Source organism: Odocoileus virginianus, chromosome 14 (assembly GCF_023699985.2).
Source record: "Odocoileus virginianus isolate 20LAN1187 ecotype Illinois chromosome 14, Ovbor_1.2, whole genome shotgun sequence".
NCBI classification, from domain to species: domain Eukaryota; kingdom Metazoa; phylum Chordata; class Mammalia; order Artiodactyla; family Cervidae; genus Odocoileus; species Odocoileus virginianus.
In genome coordinates, this window is record NC_069687.1 from 27,751,746 (window position 1) to 27,773,272 (window position 21,527).

Here is a 21,527-nt window from a genome sequence, read left to right on the forward strand (position 1 = left end):
AATTTTCCCTTGGAAATGTGGAGGGCTATCTTCATTATCTTCTTCCTTCCATTTGAGAAATATGATGCCATTCTTGTTTTTTGTTTGTTTAAGTTTTGCCTGCAGCCCAGAGCATACAGGATCTCAGTTCCCTGACCACAGATGGAACCCTCGCCCCGTGCAGTGGAAGCACAGAGTCTTAACCACTGGACCACCAGGGAAGTCCCAGTTTGATGGCATTCTTATTCATGCTTCTCTGCTCATTACCACTTCCCCCAATCTTCATCTCCACCCCCAACAGGACCTTTACAATCTTCTGGTTTTCACTAGTGTTTGAAATTTTTATGATGATGAGTCTTTTGGTTTTTTTGAATTGTTCAATGGTTTTAAATTTGCTTTTTGTCTTTTATTCAGTGGGCTTGAATATTCAAAGGAGCTTTAATGCAAAAAAAAAAAAAAAAAGGCTGATACTCTTCAGCTTCAGAAAATTCTCTTATTTTATTAACACCTTTCTTCATCATCTTTTCTGTTCTCTTTTTCTGGAGCTCCTATTATTTAGTTGTGAGGCCTCCTGAATTGGTCAACTAATTTCTTAAGTTTTTTTCTCTTACTGTCCAATTATTTGCCATTTTGCCCTAAGTTTTGGATTCCCTAGCTACATCCTCTGCTTTTCTACTAGATTTTGCATTTCTGCCATCTAATTTTTATTTTCCTAGTATTTTTGTTGCTGTCATTCTCTAAAGATTATTCTTGTCAAAACTACCATTTTGTTCCTGTCTTACAATATTTTCCCTTATTTCTCTGAGAACTGTAATGACTTCCCCCCCCACCCCCATTTTTGTTCTTCCTCCATAGTTTCAGTGTCCTTTTTCTTTTTTTACTATACAGGTTTATCAGAGGTGTAATTTGTATGCCATAAAATTCACCCACTGTGTCTAATTCACTGATGTTTAGCATATTTCTTGAGTCAGTCAACCATCACTTCAGTCTAATTTCAGAACATTTCCACCACCCCACAAAGGTCTTTGGAGCCTGCTTGCATCTTCATTCCTAACCCTAGTCCCAGTCAACCAGTACTCTGGCTTCTGTCTGTATACTTTTCCCTTTTCTAGGCATTCCGTATAAATAGAACCATAGTGTATGCCCTTCCGGGTCTGCTTTTTCATGTTACGTGCTGTTTTTGAAGGCCATCTTTTTGCAGCATCAGGAGCTCATTCCTCTCTGTTGTTGCAGAGTGTTCCCTTGTGCTGATGGATCACATTTTGTTTGGACAATCAGCAGTTGACTAGACATTTGGGTTGTTTCCACTTTGGAGGAATTAGAAACATCTTTTTGTCATTTTAATATTTTATTTTGAACTCTGCATTTCACATTAGAGGATTTTTTTTTTCCCCCAAATGTATGACATTCTCTAGCAGTCTGCTCATACTTAGAAAGGAAGGCCAAAAAAGTTACTTGGAAGCTGTATGTGTACATGGTGGGAGGTGGTAAAGGGCTTTGTTGTAATTCTTTGGGGAAATCCTCATATCAGTGGTTTTCATCCTTTTCTCTTGGGCTGGTGGAATTTTCCAGAAAAGGCTCTGCCGATGTTTTGGCTGGAGGGTATAATTCTAGCTTCCAGTATTCTGAGAGTTGAAAGGAGGGAGAAGGATGAGATATCCCAAATTCTAGGACATAACTCTTACTTGATCCCTCTATTATCAGTGGGAGATTCCTGCCTCTTTCAAATTGTGCCTTGTGTCCCTGAGTCCAGAGACCCTCTGTTTTAGTATCTTTTACTGGGGCAGCTCCCAGAGTAGAGGAGGAGATCTGGAGATGCTTTTCAAATAGACTTTCAAATAGTCTCTCTATTTTTAGCCCTACCATTATCTGCACGCCCCCCCCCCCCCCCCGCCCCACCCCACCGCCATTCCCACAGTTATCTGGTGCCAATTTCTGAGCCTCCAGGGTTCTGCTCTATAAAGCAGGATACCTCCCAGCTTCACCCACTGCAAGTTTAGGATTAACTTTCTTGGACCCGCTAATCCATCTACCACTTTTCCATCTTCTTTGCAGTATCCGGCATTTTACTGCTATTGTGTTCTTTCCTGTTTTCATTATGGGTTTATGCTTCTATAAAAATCCTTTTACTCTCATTTTCATAGCATTTTCATTGGGAAGAGAGTATTTATTCAACCAGCCATCTTTAATGAGAATCACAATTTAATTCTTTCATGAAAAATGCAACTTCCAATTCCAAATAATTTATGAAAATACCTCACCCTCAAGGAAGTGCTGCATAAGCCTCCACTCCTTAACTGTGTGCTGCACATAGCAACTTCTGTCCAAGAGCACAGAGCAGGAAGGAGGGGTGAGGGAGGAAGGGCTTTATAGTGGAGACACCTGATAAACCCTCCCACAGCCAGGTGATCAAGGTCTACATCAACAGTGATGAGTCATGCAGATAGTATGCACCCTTCGTGGTCCCACTCCCCCAAACCTGTAACCTCAGTCTAATCATGAGAACACCAGATAAATCCCAATCAAGGGACAATCTACAAAGTACCTGACCACTACTTCTTAAGCGGCTTCCCCAGTGGTTCAGTGGTAAAGAATCCGCCTGCAGTGCAGGAGCTGCAGAAGCCAAAGGTTTGATCCCTGGGTCGAGAAGATCCCCTGGAGGAGGGCATGGCAACCCACTCCAGTATTCTTGCCTGGAGAATCCCATGGCAGAGAAGCCTGGCAGGCTATGGTCTGTGGGATTGTAAAGAGTTGGCCTGACGTGATTGAGCATGCATGCACTACTTTTCAAAACTGTCAAAGTCATCAAAAGCAAGAAAAGACTGGAGAACTGTCATTACTAGGAGGAACCTAAGAAAATATGACAAATAAAGGTAATATAGTAACCTGGGTAGGATCCTGGAACAACAACAACAACAAAAAGAGCATTGGGCAAAATCCAAGGAAATCTGAATAGTGTATGGACTTTGTGTGTGTTAGTTGCTCCGTCATATCTGACTCTTTAAGACTCCATGGACTGTATGTAGCCCACCAGGTTCTTCTGTCCATAGAATTCTCCAAGCAGAAATAATGGAGTGGGTTGTCATTTCCTTCTCCAGAGGATCTTCCCGAACCAGGGATCGAACCTAGGTGTCCTGCATTGCAGGTGGATTCTTTACCATCTAAGCCACCAGGGAAACCACTTTAGGTAGAGTAGAAAAAAGTAGAAAGTGTTAGTTGCTCAATATTTACGTAGCAATGTTCATTAATTGTGACAAATGTACGGACTATATTAATGGGGAAACAGCAGTGGGACATGTGGGAATTCTTTACTATCTTTGCAACTTTTCTATAGATGTTAAAAGTATTCCTTTTAAAAATTTATTAAATTTATTAGGGGACTTCCCTGGTGGTCCATTGGTTAAGAATCTGCCTTCCGATGCAGGGGACATGGGTTTGATCCCTGGTCGGGGAACTAAGATCCCACATGCTATGGGGCAACTAAGCCTTCATGCTACAACTACTAAGCCTGCATGCCACAACTACAGAGAAGCCAAGCGCTGCGCTAGAGAACCCCATGCGCCACAGTGAAGATGCATAACAGCCAAAATTCTCTTAAATTAAAAGTAAATGAATCTCTCATTTATACTTTGGGCATTTATTGACACCACTATGCTGACAGAAAGGTACCAGAAATTACCATTTTACAATTTGACTCATATTGACCAAAACTACTAGCAATCTGTTCCAATTCATGTATTTGAACACTTCATTCATTCTCTTTTTCAAATATTTCTTGAGCAAGTACTATGTTCCAGGAAATAAATCTGGTACCAAGCCACAGAGATTAATAAAATATGATTCCTATCCCACAAGAAATTTGCTTTCTGGAAACACAGACTGTCCTAGAACACTTCTTATCTTCTACTTCTCTGGAAGCAAACCAGCTACAATGAACATATTTTGCTATCCCTATGGCAACCCAGTCCAGTATTCTTGCTGGGATAATCCCATGGGCAGAGGAGCCTGGTGGGCTACAGTCCATGGGCTCACAAAGAGTCGGACATGACTGAGAGGCTAGCACACGCACGCCTTACAAGTACGAAGAAAATAATAGCTGAAATTCTTCTCTAGCTTTTAAACTCTTTTGTTTAGGTGAGACGTGGAATCCATTAAAATTGCATTATCAGTTAAGAAACGTGCGGGAACTATTAGCTAAAAACCTGGTAGAAAAGGGCGTGCTGACCACAGAGAAACAGAACTTCCTCCTCTGACATGACGACGCACCCCCTCACCAACAACAGCATTAAGCAGCGCCTCATCAACAAGGTGCAGGAAGCCGTTCTCGACAAGTGGGTGAACGACCCTCACCGCGTGGACAAGCGCCTGCTGGCCCTCATCTACCTGGCCCACGCCTCCGACGTCCTGGAGAACGCGTTCGCGCCCCTGCTGGACGAGCAGTACGACGTGGCCACCAAGCAGGTGCGGCAGCTCCTGGACTTGGACCCCGAGGTGGAGTGTCTGAAGGCCGGGACCAACGAGGTGCTGTGGGCGGTGGTGGCGGCCTTCACCAAGTGAGCCCGCCCCGAACCACGCGTCCCCCTTTCTCTCTCGGGAACCAGTCGTTTTTCTTCTTGGACTTCTGGTTTTCTGCAGTGTGTACTTCCCACACTGTAATTGGCTTCTGTTTCATGAAATGGTGGGTGGCTTTTCCTGTTGTGGGTGTGTGCATGCAAGAAGCTGTGGGTGTGAGAGAACTTTCTGCTCAGGTTTAGAAGCCAGAAAGTTTTACTGCCTTTTGGCATTTCATTCCTTCTTGAGTTCAAGAGAGTTGCTATTCTTACTGTAACAAGTTTTGGATTTTTGTTGTGTTTTCTTTCAAACTACCTCCAATTTTTTGTTGTTGCTTTTTGGGTTTTGGGGGGGTTTTTTTTGCAAATTTTTAAAAATTAAAGTACAGTTGACTTACAGTGTTGTGTTAGTTTCAGGTGTACAACAAAGTGATTCAGTTGTACATATAGGTTATTTTCAGATTCTTTTTCCTTATATGTTATTGTAAAATACTAAGTATAGTTCCCTGTGCTATACAGTAGGTCCTGGTGGATTGTTTTATATGTAATAGTGTGTATATGTTAATAAAGTGAAACTGACAGTGAAGATCGCTCAGTAGTGTCTGACTTTTTGCGACCCCAAGGACTATACAGTCCATGGAATTCTCCAGGCCAGAATACTGGAGAGGGTAGCCTATCTCTTCCCAGGGATCAAACCCTGGTCTCCTGCATTGGAGGCAGATTCTTTACCAGCTGAGCCACCAGGAAGCCCAAGAATATGGGAGTGGCTAGCCTATCCTTTCTTCAGCGGATCTTCCAGACCCAGGATTCGAACCAGGGTCTCTTGCATCGCAGCTAGATTCTTCACCAACTGAGCTACCAGAGAAGTCCCATATGTTAATACCAACCTCCTAGTTTACCTCTCACTACCCCTTTGGTAGCCATAAGTTTGTTTCCTGTGTTTGTGGGTCTATTTCTGTTTTGTAAAGTAAGTTCATTTGGATCATTTTTTTTTTTTAGAATCCACAATAAGCAATATGATATTTGTCTTTGTCTGATTTACTTCACTTAGTGTGATAATCTCTGGGTCCACCCATGTTGCTGAAATAGGTTTTTTCATTCTTTTTTATGGCTAAGTAATACTCCATTGTATGCATGTACCACATCTTCTTTATACACTTCACTGTCAGTGGACCTTTAAGGTTGCTTTAATGTCTTGGCTGCCATGTCATAGTACTGATACGAACATTGGGGTGCATATATCTTTTTTTTAAACTACCTCCAGTTTCAAAAGCACATCATTAGCATCTCTTGAGTTTAAGTTTGTCCACAAGTACAAGTTCTTCTGTATTCTTAACTCACCAAAAGTAAAAAGCTGTACATATCAGGGTATATTTTGGTAAAGTTCAGTCAAGATACATACCTTAACAGTTTTTTTGTTGGTATTAAGCTAAATGAAATTAGTCAGAGGAAGACACATATTGTATATCACATATATACAGTATCTAAAAAAGCCAAACTCATGGGAACAGTGAATAGGTTACCAGGGGCTGAGAGTAGGGGAGATGGGGAGATGTTGGTCAAAAATTACAAACTTCCATAAGATGAATGAGTTCTGGAGATCTAATGTACAGCTTGGTGATTATAGTTAATAATATTGTACTATTTACTTGAAAGTTTCTAAGAAAGGAGATCTTAAATGTTCTCACCACAAAACAGAAATGGGGTGCTCACTTCGGCAGCACGTATACTAAAATTGGAACGATACAGAGAAGATTAGCATGTCCCCTGTGCAAGGATGACATGCAAATTCGTGAAGTGTACCATATTTTTTATAAAACTCCTAGAGGAGAACATAGGCAAAACACTCTCTGACATAAATCACAGCAGGATCCTCTGTGACCCACCTCCCAGAATATTGGAAATAAAAGCAAAAATAAACAAATGGGCCTAATTAAACTTAAAAGCTTTTGCACAACAAAGGAAACTATAAGCAAGGTGAAAAGACAGCCCTCAGATTGGGAGAAAATAATAGCAAACGAAGCAACAGACAAAGGATTAATCTCAAAAATATATAAGCAACTCCTGCAGCTCAATTCCAGAAAAATAAATGACCCAATCAAAAAATGGGCCAAAGAACTAAACAGACATTTCTCCAAAGAAGACATTCAGATGGCTAACAAACACATGAAAAGATGCAAAACATCACTCATTATCAGAGAAATGCAAATCAAAACCACAATGAGGTACCATTACACGCCAGTCAGGATGGCTGCTATCCAAAAGTCTACAAGCAATAAATGCTAGAGAGGGTGTGGAGAAAAGGGAACCCTCTTACACTGTTGGTGGGAATATAAACTAGTACAGCCGCTATGGAGAACAGTGTGGAGATTTCTTAAAAAACTGGAAATAGAACTGCCATATGACCCAGCAATCCCACTTCTGGGCATACACACCGAGGAAACCAGATCTGAAAGAGACACGTGCACCCCAATGTTCATCACAGCACTGTTTATAATAGCCAGGACATGGAAGCAACCTAGATACCCATCAACAGACGAATGGATAAGGAAGCTGTGGTACATATATACCATGGAATATTACTCAGCCATTAAAAAGAATTCATTTGAATCAGTTCTAATGAGGTGGATGAAACTGGAGCCCATTATACAGAGTGAAGTAAGCCAGAAAGATAAAGACCAATACAGTATACTAATGCATATATATGGAATTTAGAAAGATGGTAATGATAACCCTATATGCAAAACAGAAAAAGAGATACAGATGTACAGAACAGACTTTTGGACTCTGTGGGAGAAGGCGAGGGTGGGATGTTTCGAGAGAACAGCATTGAAACATGTATATTATCAAAGGTGAAACAGATCACCAGCCCAGGTTGAATGCATGAGACAAGTGCTCGGGGCTGGTGCACTGGGAAGACCCAGAGGGATCGGGTGGAGAGGGAGATGGGAGAGGGGATCAGGATAGGGAACACATGTAAATCCATGGCTGATTCATGTCCATGTATGGCAAAAAACAGTACAATATTGTAAAGTAATTAGCCTCCAACTAATAAAAATAAATGGAAAAAAAACAGAAATGGGGTAACCATGTGATGGAGGTATTATCTAAGGCTATGGTGGTCATCAGGGCTTCCCAGGCAGTGCTAGTGGTAAAGAACCCACTTGCCAATGCAGGAGATGTTAGAGACTCGGGTTCGATCGCTGGCTCAGGAAGATCCCCTGGAGAAGAGGATGGCAACACACTCCAGTATTCTTGCCTGGAGAAACCCCGTGGACAGAAGAGTCTGGTGGGCTACAGTCCATAGAGTCACAAAGAGTCAGACAGGACTGAAGCAACTTAGCACACACACATGGGGTCATCACTTTGCAGTACTTAAGTGTATCAGATCAATAGGTTGCACACCTCAAACCTCCATACTACTGTATGTCAGTCAGGTTTCAATGAAGTGAGACAATTTTTTCTTTCTATAATCTTATCATATATTTTCACTATTAAATCATAAAAGGGAATTGCTCCATAAAGTTAATTGGATTATGTACATCTATTGATGCTGTGTATAGTGTGGACTTCACCTGAATCACTCCTAGAATTGCTGTATCAATACACAGCTGTTACCATAGCTTTATAATAAATCCCAATATCTGGGAGGATGTGTCCTTCTACAAAATTGCATTGGTGATTCTGAGCCCTTTGCTCTTGCATAAAATTTTAGGAACATCTTATCAAGTTTCTTGAGCCATCCTATTGGGATTTTGATTGGTATGACATTGACTGTACAGATTTATTAGAAGGAACTGACATCTTTATGACACTGAGTCTGTCTAGGGACATAGCATAACTTTCTGTGGTAAATTAAATACAACTCTACCTTATTTGCAGCTCCTTCCATTAAGAGAGAGAGTCTATTCTGCCACCTCTTGAATATGGGCTAAATTTGCTCTCCACTCTTATCCAACAGAATGTAGCAGAAGTGACATCTTGCAAGTTTCAGAGCTTGGGACAAATGAAGTGATGTGGTGCCTGCCTTCATCTTCTTGGAATGCTGCCTTGAGACCACCATACCATAAAGAAGCCTGGGGCAAAAGGGCCCATGGAGGAGAAGCTCAGCTGTCCCAGCTAAGTTCAGCAGCCCGCCAGCGGACCTGCCAGCTGCAGGCAGCTGTGCGTATGAGCCTCAATGAAAGCAGCAGAGAACTGCTCAACCAACCCAGGGAATTACATGAGATGGCATTGATTTAAGCTGTTAAGTTTTGGGGTGTTTTATTCAACAACAAAGACTAGTCCGGGCTTCCCAGGTGGCGCTCGTGGTAAACAACCCACCTGCCAATGCAGGAGACATAAGAGATGCAGGTTCAATCCCTGGGTCATGAAGACCCCCTAGAGGAGGGCATGGCAACTCACTCCAGTATCCTTACATGGAGAACCCCATGGACAGAGGAGCCTTACAGTTTACTGTCCATAGGGTTGCAAAGAGTTGGACACGACTGAAGCAACTTAGCACACACACATGCAAAGGCTAGTTTAAAGAGAAGCTGGTACCTAAAAATGAGGTGCAGTTGCAATAAAAACCTAACACATGTCATGGTCTTGACACTGGGTAGTAGATAGGAGCTGGAAGGGTAGCAAGGAGACTATTGGAAGAAGCTGGAAAGTCAGTGAGGAAGCTGCTCTTTTTATTTTATTTTATTTATTGGCTGTGCAGGGGCTTCTCACTGCAGCGGCTTCTCTTGTGGAGCATGGGCTCTAGGTGCACGCAGGCTTCAGTAGTGAGGCACACGGGCTTAGTTGCCCAGCGGTCTGTGGGATCTTCCTGGACCAGGGATCAAACTCATGTCCCCTGTATTGGCAGGTGGACTCTTAACCACTGGACCACCAGGGAAGTCCAGGAAACTACTATTGAAGTCAGGAAGGATGGTAAACCATGTCTTGTGCTAGTGAAAAGTTGGCAAGATCATTACCAACAAACACCATATAAAGCAGAAGAACCACCTGGTCAACCTGTAGAATCATGAGAAATATTGAATTATTGTTTCATTAAGACAATAAATTTGAGGGTAGTTTACATAATAAATAGTTGAAAGACAAACTCATGAATCTGGTTGTCTTGAACTGAATTGTGTCCCCTCAGAAATTATATATTTTAGAATGGGACACAGAAAGGCTTTATTTGTGAACAAGTTTGTCAACTTGGCTATAGAGTGATCAGGTGGGAACAATAAGATCATATAAGGGAACCCTCAAAGGCCAAAATGTAGCAGTCTTTTCTCTAGGACTGTTCAATTTCTCAACTGAGAGACCTCTAGTTTCTTGACCACGTGGTAGCTATCTTGCTGCAGGTATTCTCAGAGAGAATGACTGGTGGTGGAGACAAGCAATGATGATCATCCTTCTTCTGGCTTATCCTGCACAAAGAAGACAAAATGATAAATCCTGGTAACAGACTCAGATTTCCCAATTATCTTTTCAGTGCCTTACTAGAAAATATAAACAAAACAAGGATCCCCAAACATCTGTTTTTCCATCAGTTCTGTTTTCAGTCCTACATCTCATTTTTGCCTACCAATATACGTCCGGTTTTTGGTCTCCAAGTTCTCTAGGGTTCTAGCAGTCAAATCTTCCTTCTTGCCCCAGTCTTCCTTTCAGTCAGTTCAGTCACTCAGTCGTGTCTGACTCTTTGCAACCCCATGGACTGCATCTCACCAGGCTTCCTTGTCCATCACCAACTCCTGGAACTTGCTCAAACTCATGTCCATCGAGTCAGTGATGCCATCCAATCATCTCATCCTCTGTCATCCCCTTCTCCTCCCATCTTCAGTCTTTCCCAGCATCAGGCCCTTTTCCAAAAAGTCAGTTCTTCACATCAGGTGGGCAAAGTATTGGAGTTTCAGCTTCAGCGTTAGTCCTTCCAGTGAATATTCAGTACTGATTTCCTTCAGGATTGACTGGTTGGATCTCCTTGAAGTCCAAGCGACTCTCAATAGTTTTATCCAACACCACAGTTAAAAAGCATCAATTCTTCAGTGCTCAGCTTTCTTTATAGTCCAACTCTCACATCCATACATAACTACTGGAAAAACCATCTTCCTTTGAAGCCCGCCTTTTGAAATCTCATCTATCTTGTTTTCATCAACTGATGGACTATTTACCTTTTATTTCATTATTTGGGTTTATATATTTGTTTATTCATTAATTATAACTATAGAGAAGTCTCAAGAGAGATTAAAAGTAAACAAGTGTGATCAACTCTTTAATGAAAAATATGTAGGCACAATTACATCTTTTTGCACAGAGTCAAAAGCATCTTAAGATTATGACCAAATCAAAGAGAAATACTTTGCAATAATATAAGAAAGCAAGATTCTCTATCAAATCATATATGCTCAGTTATTAATGCTGGCTTTACCACCTGCTGGTCATATTATCTGGGGCAAATTATTGGATCTCTCAGAATCTCAATTTCCTCTTCTCAAAATAGGATTAATAATACCTTAATTATTTTAAAGCATTATAAACACATTCAATGTGCTTAATAAATCTGTTTCATTTTTGCTTTGAAATGAATAAATAAAATTGGAAATTAGTGAAATGCGCATCAAGACCGGTCAATTAAATTGCAAGAGTAGGTTAATGACCCTTTTGCTTACCGACATTGTACTAGGAAATCGATTGTAAAGAAAAGAACATTTTCGTTTCGAGGGGTTTTAGTCTATTATCCAATTAAGTCTTGTCTTTAAAAACCATACTGCCTGATCTCTTCCTAAAGAATTTCCCCCATCTCTTCTTTCTGTCTCATAAGTCTTACCTGTTTGAAAAGAAGATGGATGAAGTGTGTCACCCATGGTCCCAGCAGGAAGCTGACTGCACCTCAAACAGTTCCAGAGAAGGGACTTTAACAAGGGGACTCCTCCAGGACACACGCACAGGATACTGAGGCACCCGGAGGCTGGCAGTCACACTGGGTAGCCATTACCACGTCGAGGACAAGAGGGCCACAGGGGAGAAACAGAAGGACTGGACCCCCGGGGAGCTGAGCTGGGGAGGAGGAACCACCCGACAGAACCCCAGCAAATGTCTGAGGCTTAGCAAAACAGGAAGGAAGAGAGGAAGAAATAACCCAGCATGCCTTTCTTCTCCCATCTTCAGTTCCCCTTGGCTGCTGGAAGCCAGTTGTCAAGGGAGCCTGAATCATGCCATCTACACAGGTCAGCTCCCTGGGCCCCAGATCAAGGTGGAGAGCACAGCTCCAGGGAGCAAAAGGAGAATGATCAACATGTGAAGACTTTAAGAAATACTTCTTGCATTTGTTGTTGGCCAGTCACTGTCATGCCCAATGCTTTGCAACCCCATTGCCAGGCCTCCCTGTCCCTCATTATTTCCCAGAGTTTGCCCGGGTTCATGTCCATTGGGTTGGTGATGCTATCCAACCATCTCATCCTCTGCCGCCCTCTTCTCCTTTTGCATTCAATCTTTCCCAGGGTCTTTTCCAATGAGTTGGCTTATTGCATTACTTTGGGGAAAATCAATATGTGTGAAAAGTCTAAACATTCTCAATGATAAGTGGCTAAAACAGGAAACTGCAAGCCATCTTGTAAAAAAAAATTTTCCTTTACATTTGATGCCTGTCACATGTAGAAATAGATGAGGATAGAAATGCAGGCCTTCCCAGTTAGAAAGCAGGATTGTTTCATATTGCATGTTCTGTGCCTTATTAAGGTGTCTCCTAGTTTATCACTTTGATGATGGAACCAACTGCCACTCAGAGGAAAGAGATGGCAAAATAGCTCTGAACTAGTGGAACCCACCAGGCTAAAGTAACAAGGACAGTTTTCAATGTGTGCAAGAGTGCAATTTCAGAAAATGTCTCAGCCTTGTCATGGATGTCTCTAAGGATTTGTTTAAAAAATTCAAATGCTGCTGATTTATTTATTTTATGCTGGGAAATCCACTGTGCCTTCAGTTATAAGCTCTAGATGACACTTAGTTTAATATGATCCTCAGAGTGAGAGTATATATTCCTTGTCTTTTACTTAAAGCCTAATGGTATGCCAGGCAGCTTTCCCTTTTATTAATAATAATGACTGATCTTAGCATATGATTCAAAATTATGTCCCACTCAGCAAAGCTATGCCTGACATTTTGGTGCTCTGTGTCAGTATAAATACTTATCAAGTCATGTGTCTTATTTCAGGTTGATGACTTTTTCTACTAGAAATCAGTGGATAGGATAGTGAATCTACTAGGATTCAGGGGCCTGTGAAACCCATAAAATTGATTGCAAAGTGTTTGGCACACATACATTTTTCTAGGAAGAAAATCTATGGTTTCACAGATTCTCCAAAGCTGTGCGTTCCTTTGCCTTCTTAAATTAATTAGCATTCCTCGTTTCATTAACTAATGGCCCATCTACCTTTAATCTCCTTGTTTGGGTTTACATATTTTCATTTATTAACTATCATTATAGAGGATTCTCAAGAGAGAGAAAAGATGCACATGTGTGATCAACCGCTTTTAAGAACCATGGCTGAATACAAATCTACTAAATGAGAAACTGGGTGAAAGATGAGAGAGCTCTAAAAAGATTTTTTTTCAAAGAGATAGGATTTACAACAAAGACACCCTCTCTGACAGTCTTGTTGGCTGGTTTTACGGTGCTTTGGGTGAAGAGTTTGGGATGTAAAAAATAAAAAGTAAGATAGTCTTTCCCTGATTCTAATGATGTGTCCCTGAACAGAATTGGTCTAATCATCCTGGATCCATTCTCTTCTTGAGACTTTCATCCTATTTCTTTCCAAATAAATACAAGATGGTAGGACAATGTTTGTGAGCCTGCCAAAATGAATACAGGCATGGATAGAATAACATGTAGTCCATGCAAGGAATGGTACATTGATATAAAGGAATTGTTGTCTGTTTGGGCAAGTGTTACACAGATACGGGGTAAGGAAGGGGTCTCAAACTCAAATGCCTGTTGGGACCTAGGCTTTTATGAGATGGGCAAATAATGCTGAATCGAAGTTATGCTCTCTATCCAAAGGGGGCAGTCTTTAGTCAACTCCACTTTTTTGGATTAAAAAAAAAAAATAGGATTTGTAGAAGTTGGCAACTAATTCAAAACATTTTAAAACACTGTGTGGGATGAACATATGTTTCGAGGGTGTATTTGGCCCAAGGGGTACCGGTTTGGGATCTCTGGTGTAAAATCGTCGTTCCCAAGCCTGGCTGCAGATCAGAATCATCTGTGGAGCTTAAAAAACACAGATGCCCGGTCCCCTCCCCAAACTGGCTGAATCACATCTCTGGGGGTGACGCTGATGTCCAGCCAAGTTTAAGAACCACAAGAGTAAAGAATGGTTGATGCAACAGCATTTACCATCTTTAAAACTACGAAATTAAAAATCGATCACAATAAAGGGAGTCAGAAAAGAAATGAACAAACTGTCCCCATGGAGAGCAAACATAGTGAAGACTTACAGGAATACTTTTTTTAAAACGTGTCTCCCATGTTTCAAATTTTGTCTTCCTGATCTTTTTAAGAGAGCTCTGCATTCTAATATAGTAACCACTAGCCATGTGCAGCTACTTAAATTCAAAGTAAAATCTTGAAAAATGTAAAACTCAGGTCATCCTTAGATACACTAACCCCATTTCAAGTGCTAAGTAGCCACATGTGGCTTGTGACTCCTCGGACAGTACAGATAGAGGAAATTTTCACCATTGCAGGAACTTCTATTGGACAGCCCAAGTAGAGAGAGTATATACAAAAATCAAGAGAGCTTTATAGACTTTTTAAACCATTCATATGGAATTCTGATATTTCTAGGGGGTAGTAATTGTTAGTATAGAGAAAACTTCTAAATTGTCCACATAGATCTATGCCCTGAAAAAGAGTGATGCTTAACCTAATGCAAATTAATTAGTAGATATGGAGATATTTTTAAGTGCAAAAGTATTCAGTGCAATCATTGGACAAATATTTATTCAGTGCCTTCTACCTGCCAAGCACTCTGCTTTGTGTTTTTAAATTATTCATGGAATGGAGTAAGGTTAAAAAATTGGCTTGGGCAGCTTCCAAGAGCTCTATTCTGAGATATAAATATCACCTTTAGTTTTCAGTCTACTTTCCCCTTTTAATTCTCGGGTGCTCCCCTTTTGAATGCAATAGCTTTCATTAGGTTGAGACATGTTTTTTGGAATATGTAACGGAGCTTAATGATTTAAAAAGAAGAAGATAAAGGCAGCGATGGCTAACAGCAGAGCAGTTTCTCTTTGCTGAAAATTGTAGATATCTGGTGATGGGTTTTGATCTGACTGTACTAGGTGGAGATGTGACACGCTGCCCAGTGGTGTGACATCAGAACAACATTCTACACAGTCACTCCACCACAGTCGGTGCATGCTTCTCGCTCCTATTCAAATGGCATGCAGTAGGATAAAAATCCAGAGGGATAGACAAGAGAGAAAGAACCCTAAAGTCTAGGGCCTTCAGGCCTTGGAGTTAAATACAAACTTTTAAATTTGTATAGAAACTGTAACTCTTGAGAATCAGAACATCCTAAATAAAGAAGCATGTGTTTAGGTACAAAAATCATAAAATAACCTAGAGAAAGCATTGTTAGATAATGTTAAGGTATGACCAAGCTTGAAAGTGAAAAGTGAAAGTGTTGGTTGCTCAGTCATGTCCAACTCTTTGTGAGCCCATGGACTGTAGCTTGCCAGGCTCCACTGTCCACAGAATTCTCCAGGTAAGAACACTGGAATGGATTGCCATTCCCTTCTCCAGGGGATCTTCCTGACCCAGGAATCGAGCCCAGGTCTCCTGTATTGCAGGCAGACTCTTTACCATCTAAGCCACCAGGGAAGACAGAGCTTAGTGATAAATAATTACTGGATGCAAGGTGGGAGTAAATGTGGCCTTTCAGAGGGTGGAATGGCTTGGTGCCTAGAAGTCTCTAATCATGAACAGTTAATAAATTCCTCAGGGACAATGGGTTGGATTTTAAAATGGTCCAACAAGTTAACTTATTTTTTGTCTGTAGCATAAATCTGATTGGGTATTTTATAGTCTCCGTATGGCTCTTAGGATAATGATAATAAAGGCTGGAGTTGCTTCTGGAATGCAGTAAATACTTGAGTCCTTATCTTGGTAATGGTTACATATCTCTGATAGTGTTAAGTAGTCATGACTAAGGGACTTAATTCTGGGAGTTTTGCGGCCGGTCCTCCTTTCAGGACTGCAAACCCTGGTTATCTAATCTTACCTCATAGCAAGAACCACCTCCTTTATGGAAATGGCAGCCAGGCCTATTGATTCAGCATCAATGAATGACTTGCACACAATAAATGCCACAGTGGCTTGAGTCACTTTCTCTCTCTCTCTCTCTCTCTCTCACACATGTCTATATTTATAATCTATATGGAAGACATGCCAAGCTGGGTTAGGTGGTATGGACAAAATATCGATAAAACACAGAACTTACCCTTGAGGAACTCATATTCTAGAAGGGAAATTCTATGAGTAAACAAATAATCATGTGATGTTATTGTGTTCAGTCACTCAGTGTTGTCCAACTCTTTGCGACCCCATGGACTGCAGCATGCCAGGCTTCCCTGTCCTTCACCATCTCCCAGAGATTGCTCAAATTCACATCTGTTGAGTCAGTGATGCCATCCAACCATCTCGTCCTCTGTCATCCCCTTCTCCTCCTGCCTTCAATCTTTCCCAACATCAGGGTCTTTTCCAGTGAGTCAGTTATTCGCATCAGGTAGCCCAAGTATTGGAGCTTCAGCTTCAACCTCAGTCCTTCCAGTGAAAATTCAGGATTGATTTCCTTTAGGACTGACTGGTTTGATCTCCTTGCAGTCCAGAGTCTTCTCCAACACCACAGTTTAAAAGCATCAATTCTTGGGCACTAAGCCTTTTTTGTGGTCCAACTCTCACATCCATACATAACTACCGGAAAAACCATAGCTTTGACTAGACAGACCTTTGTTGGCAAAGTAAAGTCTCTGCTTTTTAATATGCTGTCTAGGTATGTCATAACTTTTCTTCCAAGGAGCAAGCATCATTTAATTTCATGACTGCAGTTACCATCTGAAGTGATTTTGGAATCCAAGAAAATAAAGTCTGTCACAGTTTCCATTGTTTCCCCATCTATTTGCCATGAAGCAATGGGATCAGATACCATGATCTTAGTTTTTTGAATGTTGAGTTTTAAGCCAGCTTTTTTTTTTTTAAGCCAGCTTTTTCACTCTTCTTTTTCACTTTCATCAAGAGGCTCTTTAGTTCCTCTTCTCCTTCTGCCATAAGGATGGTATCATCAGCGTATCTGAGGTGATTGATATTTCTCCTGACAATCTTGATTCAAGTTTGTGCTTCATCCAGCCTGGAATTTTGCATGATATACTCTGCATATAAGTTAAATAAACAAGGTGACAGTATATAGCCTTGATGTACTCCTTTCCCAATTTGGAACCAGTCTGTTGTTCCATGTCCAGTTCTAATGCTTGCTTCTTAATCTGCATACCAGTTTCTCAGGAGGCAGGTCAGGTGGTCTGGTATTCCCACCTCCTGAAGAATTTCTCACAGTTTGCCGTGGTCCATACAGTCAAAGGCTTTAGCATAGTCAACGAAGCAGAAGTAGATGTTTTTCTGGAATTTTCTTGCTTTTTCTATGACCCAACGGATGTTGGAGATTTGATCTCTGGTTCCTTTGCCTTTTCTAAATCCAGCTTGAATATCTGGAAGTTCTCGGTTAATGTATGTTGAAGCCTAGCTTGGAGAATTTTGAGCATTACTTTGCTAGCATGTGAAATGAGTGCAATTGTGTGGTAGTTTGAACATTCTCTGGCATTTCCCTGCTTTAGGGTTGGAATGAAAACTCACCTTTTCCAGTCCTGTGGCCACTGCTGACTTTTCCAAATTTGCTGGCATATTGAGTGCAGCACTTTAACAGCATAATCTTTTAGGATTTGAAATAGCTCAACAGGAATTCCATCACCTCCACTAGCTTTGTTCATAGTGATGCTTCCTTAGGCCCACTTAACTTTGCACTCCAGGATATCTGGCTAGGTGAATGATAACACCATTGTGGTTATCTGGGTCATGAAGATCTTTTTGTATAGCTCTTCTGTGTATTCTTGCCACCTCTTCTTAATATCTTCTGCTTCTGGTAGATCCATATCATTTCTGTCCTTTATTGTGCCCATCTTTGCATGAAATGTTGCCTTGGTATCTCTGATTTTCTTGAGGAGATCTCTAGTCTTTCCTATTCTATCGTTTTCCTCTATTTCTTTCCACTGATCACTGAGGAAGGCTTTCTTATCTCTCCTTGCTATTCTTTGGAACTCTGCATTCAAATGGGTATATCTTTCCTTTTCTCCTTTGCCTTTAGCTTCTCTTCTTTTCTCAGCTGTTTGTAAAGCCCTGTCACACAACCATTTTGCCTTTTTGCATTTCATTTTCTTGGGGATGGTCTTGATCACTGTGTCCCATACAATGTCACGAACCTCCATCCATAGTTCTTCAGGCACTCTATGTATCAGATCTAATCCCTTGAATCTATTTGTTACTTTCACTATATAATCGTAAGGGATTTGATTTAGGTTATACCATTTAGGTATGAATGAAAACCACTAGGCTTTCCTACTTTCCCTACTTTCTTCAATTTAGTGGTTTTCCCTACTTTCTTCAACTTAGCAGTTTCCCCTACTTTCTTCAATTTAAGTGTGAATTTGACAATAAGAAGTTCATGATCTGAGCCACAGTCAGTTCCCAGTCTTGTTTTTGCTGACTGTATAGAGCTTCTCCATCTTTGGCTGCAAAGAATATAGTCGATCTGATTTCGGTGTCGACCATCTGGTGATGTCCATGTGTAGAGTCATCTCTTGTGTTGTTGGAAGAGGGTGTTTGCTATGATCAGTGTGTTCTCTTGGCAAAACTCTATTAGCCTTTGCCCTGCTTCATTCTGTACTCCAAGGTCAAATTTGCCTGTTACTCCAGGTGTTTCTTGACTTCCTACTTTTGCATTCCAGTCCCCTACAATGAAAAGGACATCTTTTGGGGTTTTAGTTCTAGAAGGTCTTGTAGGTCTTCATAGAACTATTCAGCTTCAGCTTCTTTGGCATTAGTGGTTGAAACACAGATTTAGATTACTGTGATATTGAATGGTTGACCTTGAAAGTGAACAGAGATCATTCTGTCGTTTTTGAGATTGCACCCAAGTACTGCATTGTTGACTATGAGGGCTACTGCATTTCTTCTAAGGAATTCTGGCCCACAGTACTAGATATTCTTCTAAGGGATTTTTGCCCACAGTAGTAGATATAATGGTCATCTGAATTAAACTTGCCCATTCCAGTCCAGTTTAGTTCACTGATTCCTAGAATGCAATAACAGAAATACAAAATTGGGGGAATGACATATATACATATAAGAGGAGATTGTTTAGGGACTGTGGATAATAAGTCCTCTCTTACTTGATGTTGACTTTATAAAAAAGATGGAGAACAATAAGGATAAGGAAAATGTTGGTGTGTTGCTAAATCCAAGACTGTAATATTATTGTTTTAATCTTGGTCATCATCCTGTGTTGAAATAGCCCCTAAATTTCCTATCCCAGACTGAAACCACCTGAGGAAAAAACCTGAAATGAAGCTGAGAAAGAACTAATAGTGGATGGGAAATAAATCTTAATACCTAGATATGTCTGAATATGAAACACTGAAGAGGTGGGTCTATTATTGAGGCTGGTTGCATTAGGCTGTGTGGAGCAGCACATGGCAAAGGAGGGCCTCAGCTCAGAGTCAGGAACAGTTCATAGACTAGCCTTTCAAAATAGCAAGAGTGGAGCTGACTGGTTAATTGTGAGGAGCTGTGATCTAGAACGGCACAAAATGCAACAGATCCATCAAATAAAGTTTACACAAATACTTCAAGAAATAGAAGCAAAACCTCGGTTTTGGCTACCTTGCTTTGTGAACTTTTGTGTGTTAGGCAGACCTGGTCATAAGTGAACAGTTATCTTTGTATCAACATTATGAAAAGCGGAGCCATCAGCCCTAACTGCAAACTATCACTATAGGTGGGGTAAAAAGTTTACATGAATCTTTAATATTTGAAAAGACCGTAAACCCTTGGATTAATTTTTCTCTGGATGGAAGGCAAGAAGTCTTGCTGGAACTGTTTGTGATCTTGTCTCTGCTCCCATTTCATCTGAATTTACACACTGCCTAAGATCAAGAGTTCTCAGGTAGAATTGTCCTCCACCTGTAGTACTAGGGTATTAGTATCCCAAACTACTCAAGGTGTATGAGTCCTTTGATCTATTTCACTGCTTAGTAGTCAGCCAGCAGGCTCTGGCATTGCCTTTAGGCTGGATCTGTTCTGATTGGCTGGTGCACTAACTATACCAATTGGAATATTTGGGGTGTTTACCTTGCTGTATTACCAAAAGATAGAGATGTGCCTGAGGTGGAAGTATAAAATAAGGGAGTGGATTTTAATAGGCACACTCAAATTTATACTTTCAAACTCGCCAACTCAAACTTGAAAATAGTCTTCTTGGATGATTCCCCTCTAGAACATATTAAAAACAACATTAAATTTTTTCCTTCAGATATTTGTAGAATATTCATTCAATATCCATACATTCATTTGGATGTATAAATGATGGCCTGATTGCTAAGAAATCACTCATGGTGTCTGCAGTTGTGCTTCCGTGTTAGATCTCATAGAAGACTGTGGTCAGTTTGTTTTATTAAATGGTAAATTACCTTTCTTTTGAGCTATGCCCCTCCCCCCATGTCACATTATGTAACAGTGTTAACTTGCACCTAAATACAAGCAGTAAAACCAAACAAGATAAAACACAGGAAGAGCTGAAAACATGTAATTTTATGTCTTTGGACTGGGAACCCCATATTCGTGGCTAATAAAAAGAAACGCAAGAAGCTATACTAATTCATTCCATAATGTCAGATCTCTGCTAGTCAGGCAAAAATGCACATGAAGATCTGCACTCACCTTGCTATCTGTGACAGACAGCGTGACCCCATTTAGGTTAAGAGAGGGGCAAGTAGAAGAATATTCAAAACCTTTGTAATGACCCTGAGAAAAACATAGTTCAAAAAGACACATGCACCCCAATGTTCACTATTGCAGCACTATTTACAATAGCCAGGACATGGAAGCAATCTGGATATCTATCGACAGATGAATAGATAAAAAAGATGTGGTATATATATATATATATATATATATATATATATATACACATACAATGGACTATTACACCACCATAGGAAAGAACGAAATTGGGCCATTTGTATAGACGTGAATGGACTTAGAGATTGTCATACTGAGTAAAGTAAGTCAGAAAGAGAAAAACAAATATTATATATTAACACATATATGTGGCATCTAGAAAAACGGTACCTATTTGCAGGACAGAAATAGAGACGCAGATGTAGAGAACAGACTTGTGGACACAGTTGGGGAAGGAGAGGGTGGAAGGAACTGAGGGAACAGCACTGACATAAATACACTACCATGTGTAAACTAGATGGCTAGTGGGAAGTTGCTATATAGCGCAGGGAGCTCAGCTCGGTGCTCTGTGATGACCTAGGGGGGTGGGAGGGAGTGGGTGGGAGGGAGACGGAAGAGGGAGGGAATATATGTGTATCTATGGCTGATTCACATTGTTGTACAGCAGAAACTAACAAAGCATTGGAAAGAATTATCCTCCAATTTAAAAATGAAAACAAGCAAATAAATAAAAAACCTTTATAACGAGGCTCCCACTGTCCTTGGTATTTCTCTTTTTGGAAATGTATTGAAAAGCCCTTGTCAGGGACCAGATATGTATTAAAGGACAGGATCTATTCAAGTGATGAATCCAGATTTATTTAATTTGTATAGTCATACGTGCTTGCTTAGTTGCTTCAGTCATGTCCAACTCTGCGACCCCATGGACTGTAGCCTGCCGGGCTCCTCTGTCC

The 21,527-nt window shown here is 40.7% G+C and overlaps 1 protein-coding gene and 1 non-coding gene across 2 annotated transcripts; both read left to right on the top strand.

The window, feature by feature from the left end:
* Positions 1 to 4,144: 4,144 nt before the first annotated feature.
* On the top strand, positions 4,145 to 4,780 carry LOC110133282 (Golgi phosphoprotein 3-like). The gene has a single exon (XM_020887068.2). The coding sequence runs from the start codon at positions 4,234 to 4,236 to the stop codon at positions 4,534 to 4,536; it is 303 nt and encodes a 100-aa protein (XP_020742727.2). The 5' UTR covers positions 4,145 to 4,233; the 3' UTR covers positions 4,537 to 4,780.
* Positions 4,781 to 6,234: 1,454 nt separating this feature from the next.
* Positions 6,235 to 6,341, top strand: LOC139038322 (U6 spliceosomal RNA). Its single transcript, XR_011491315.1, has one exon. It is a non-coding gene; the product is annotated as a U6 spliceosomal RNA (small nuclear RNA).
* The last annotated feature ends 15,186 nt before the right edge of the window (positions 6,342 to 21,527 follow it).

Excerpts from the sequence above, each read along its gene's own strand:
- LOC110133282 (XM_020887068.2), top strand. The coding sequence starts at position 4,234 with ATGACGACGCACCCCCTCACCAACAACAGCATTAAGCAGCGCCTCATC.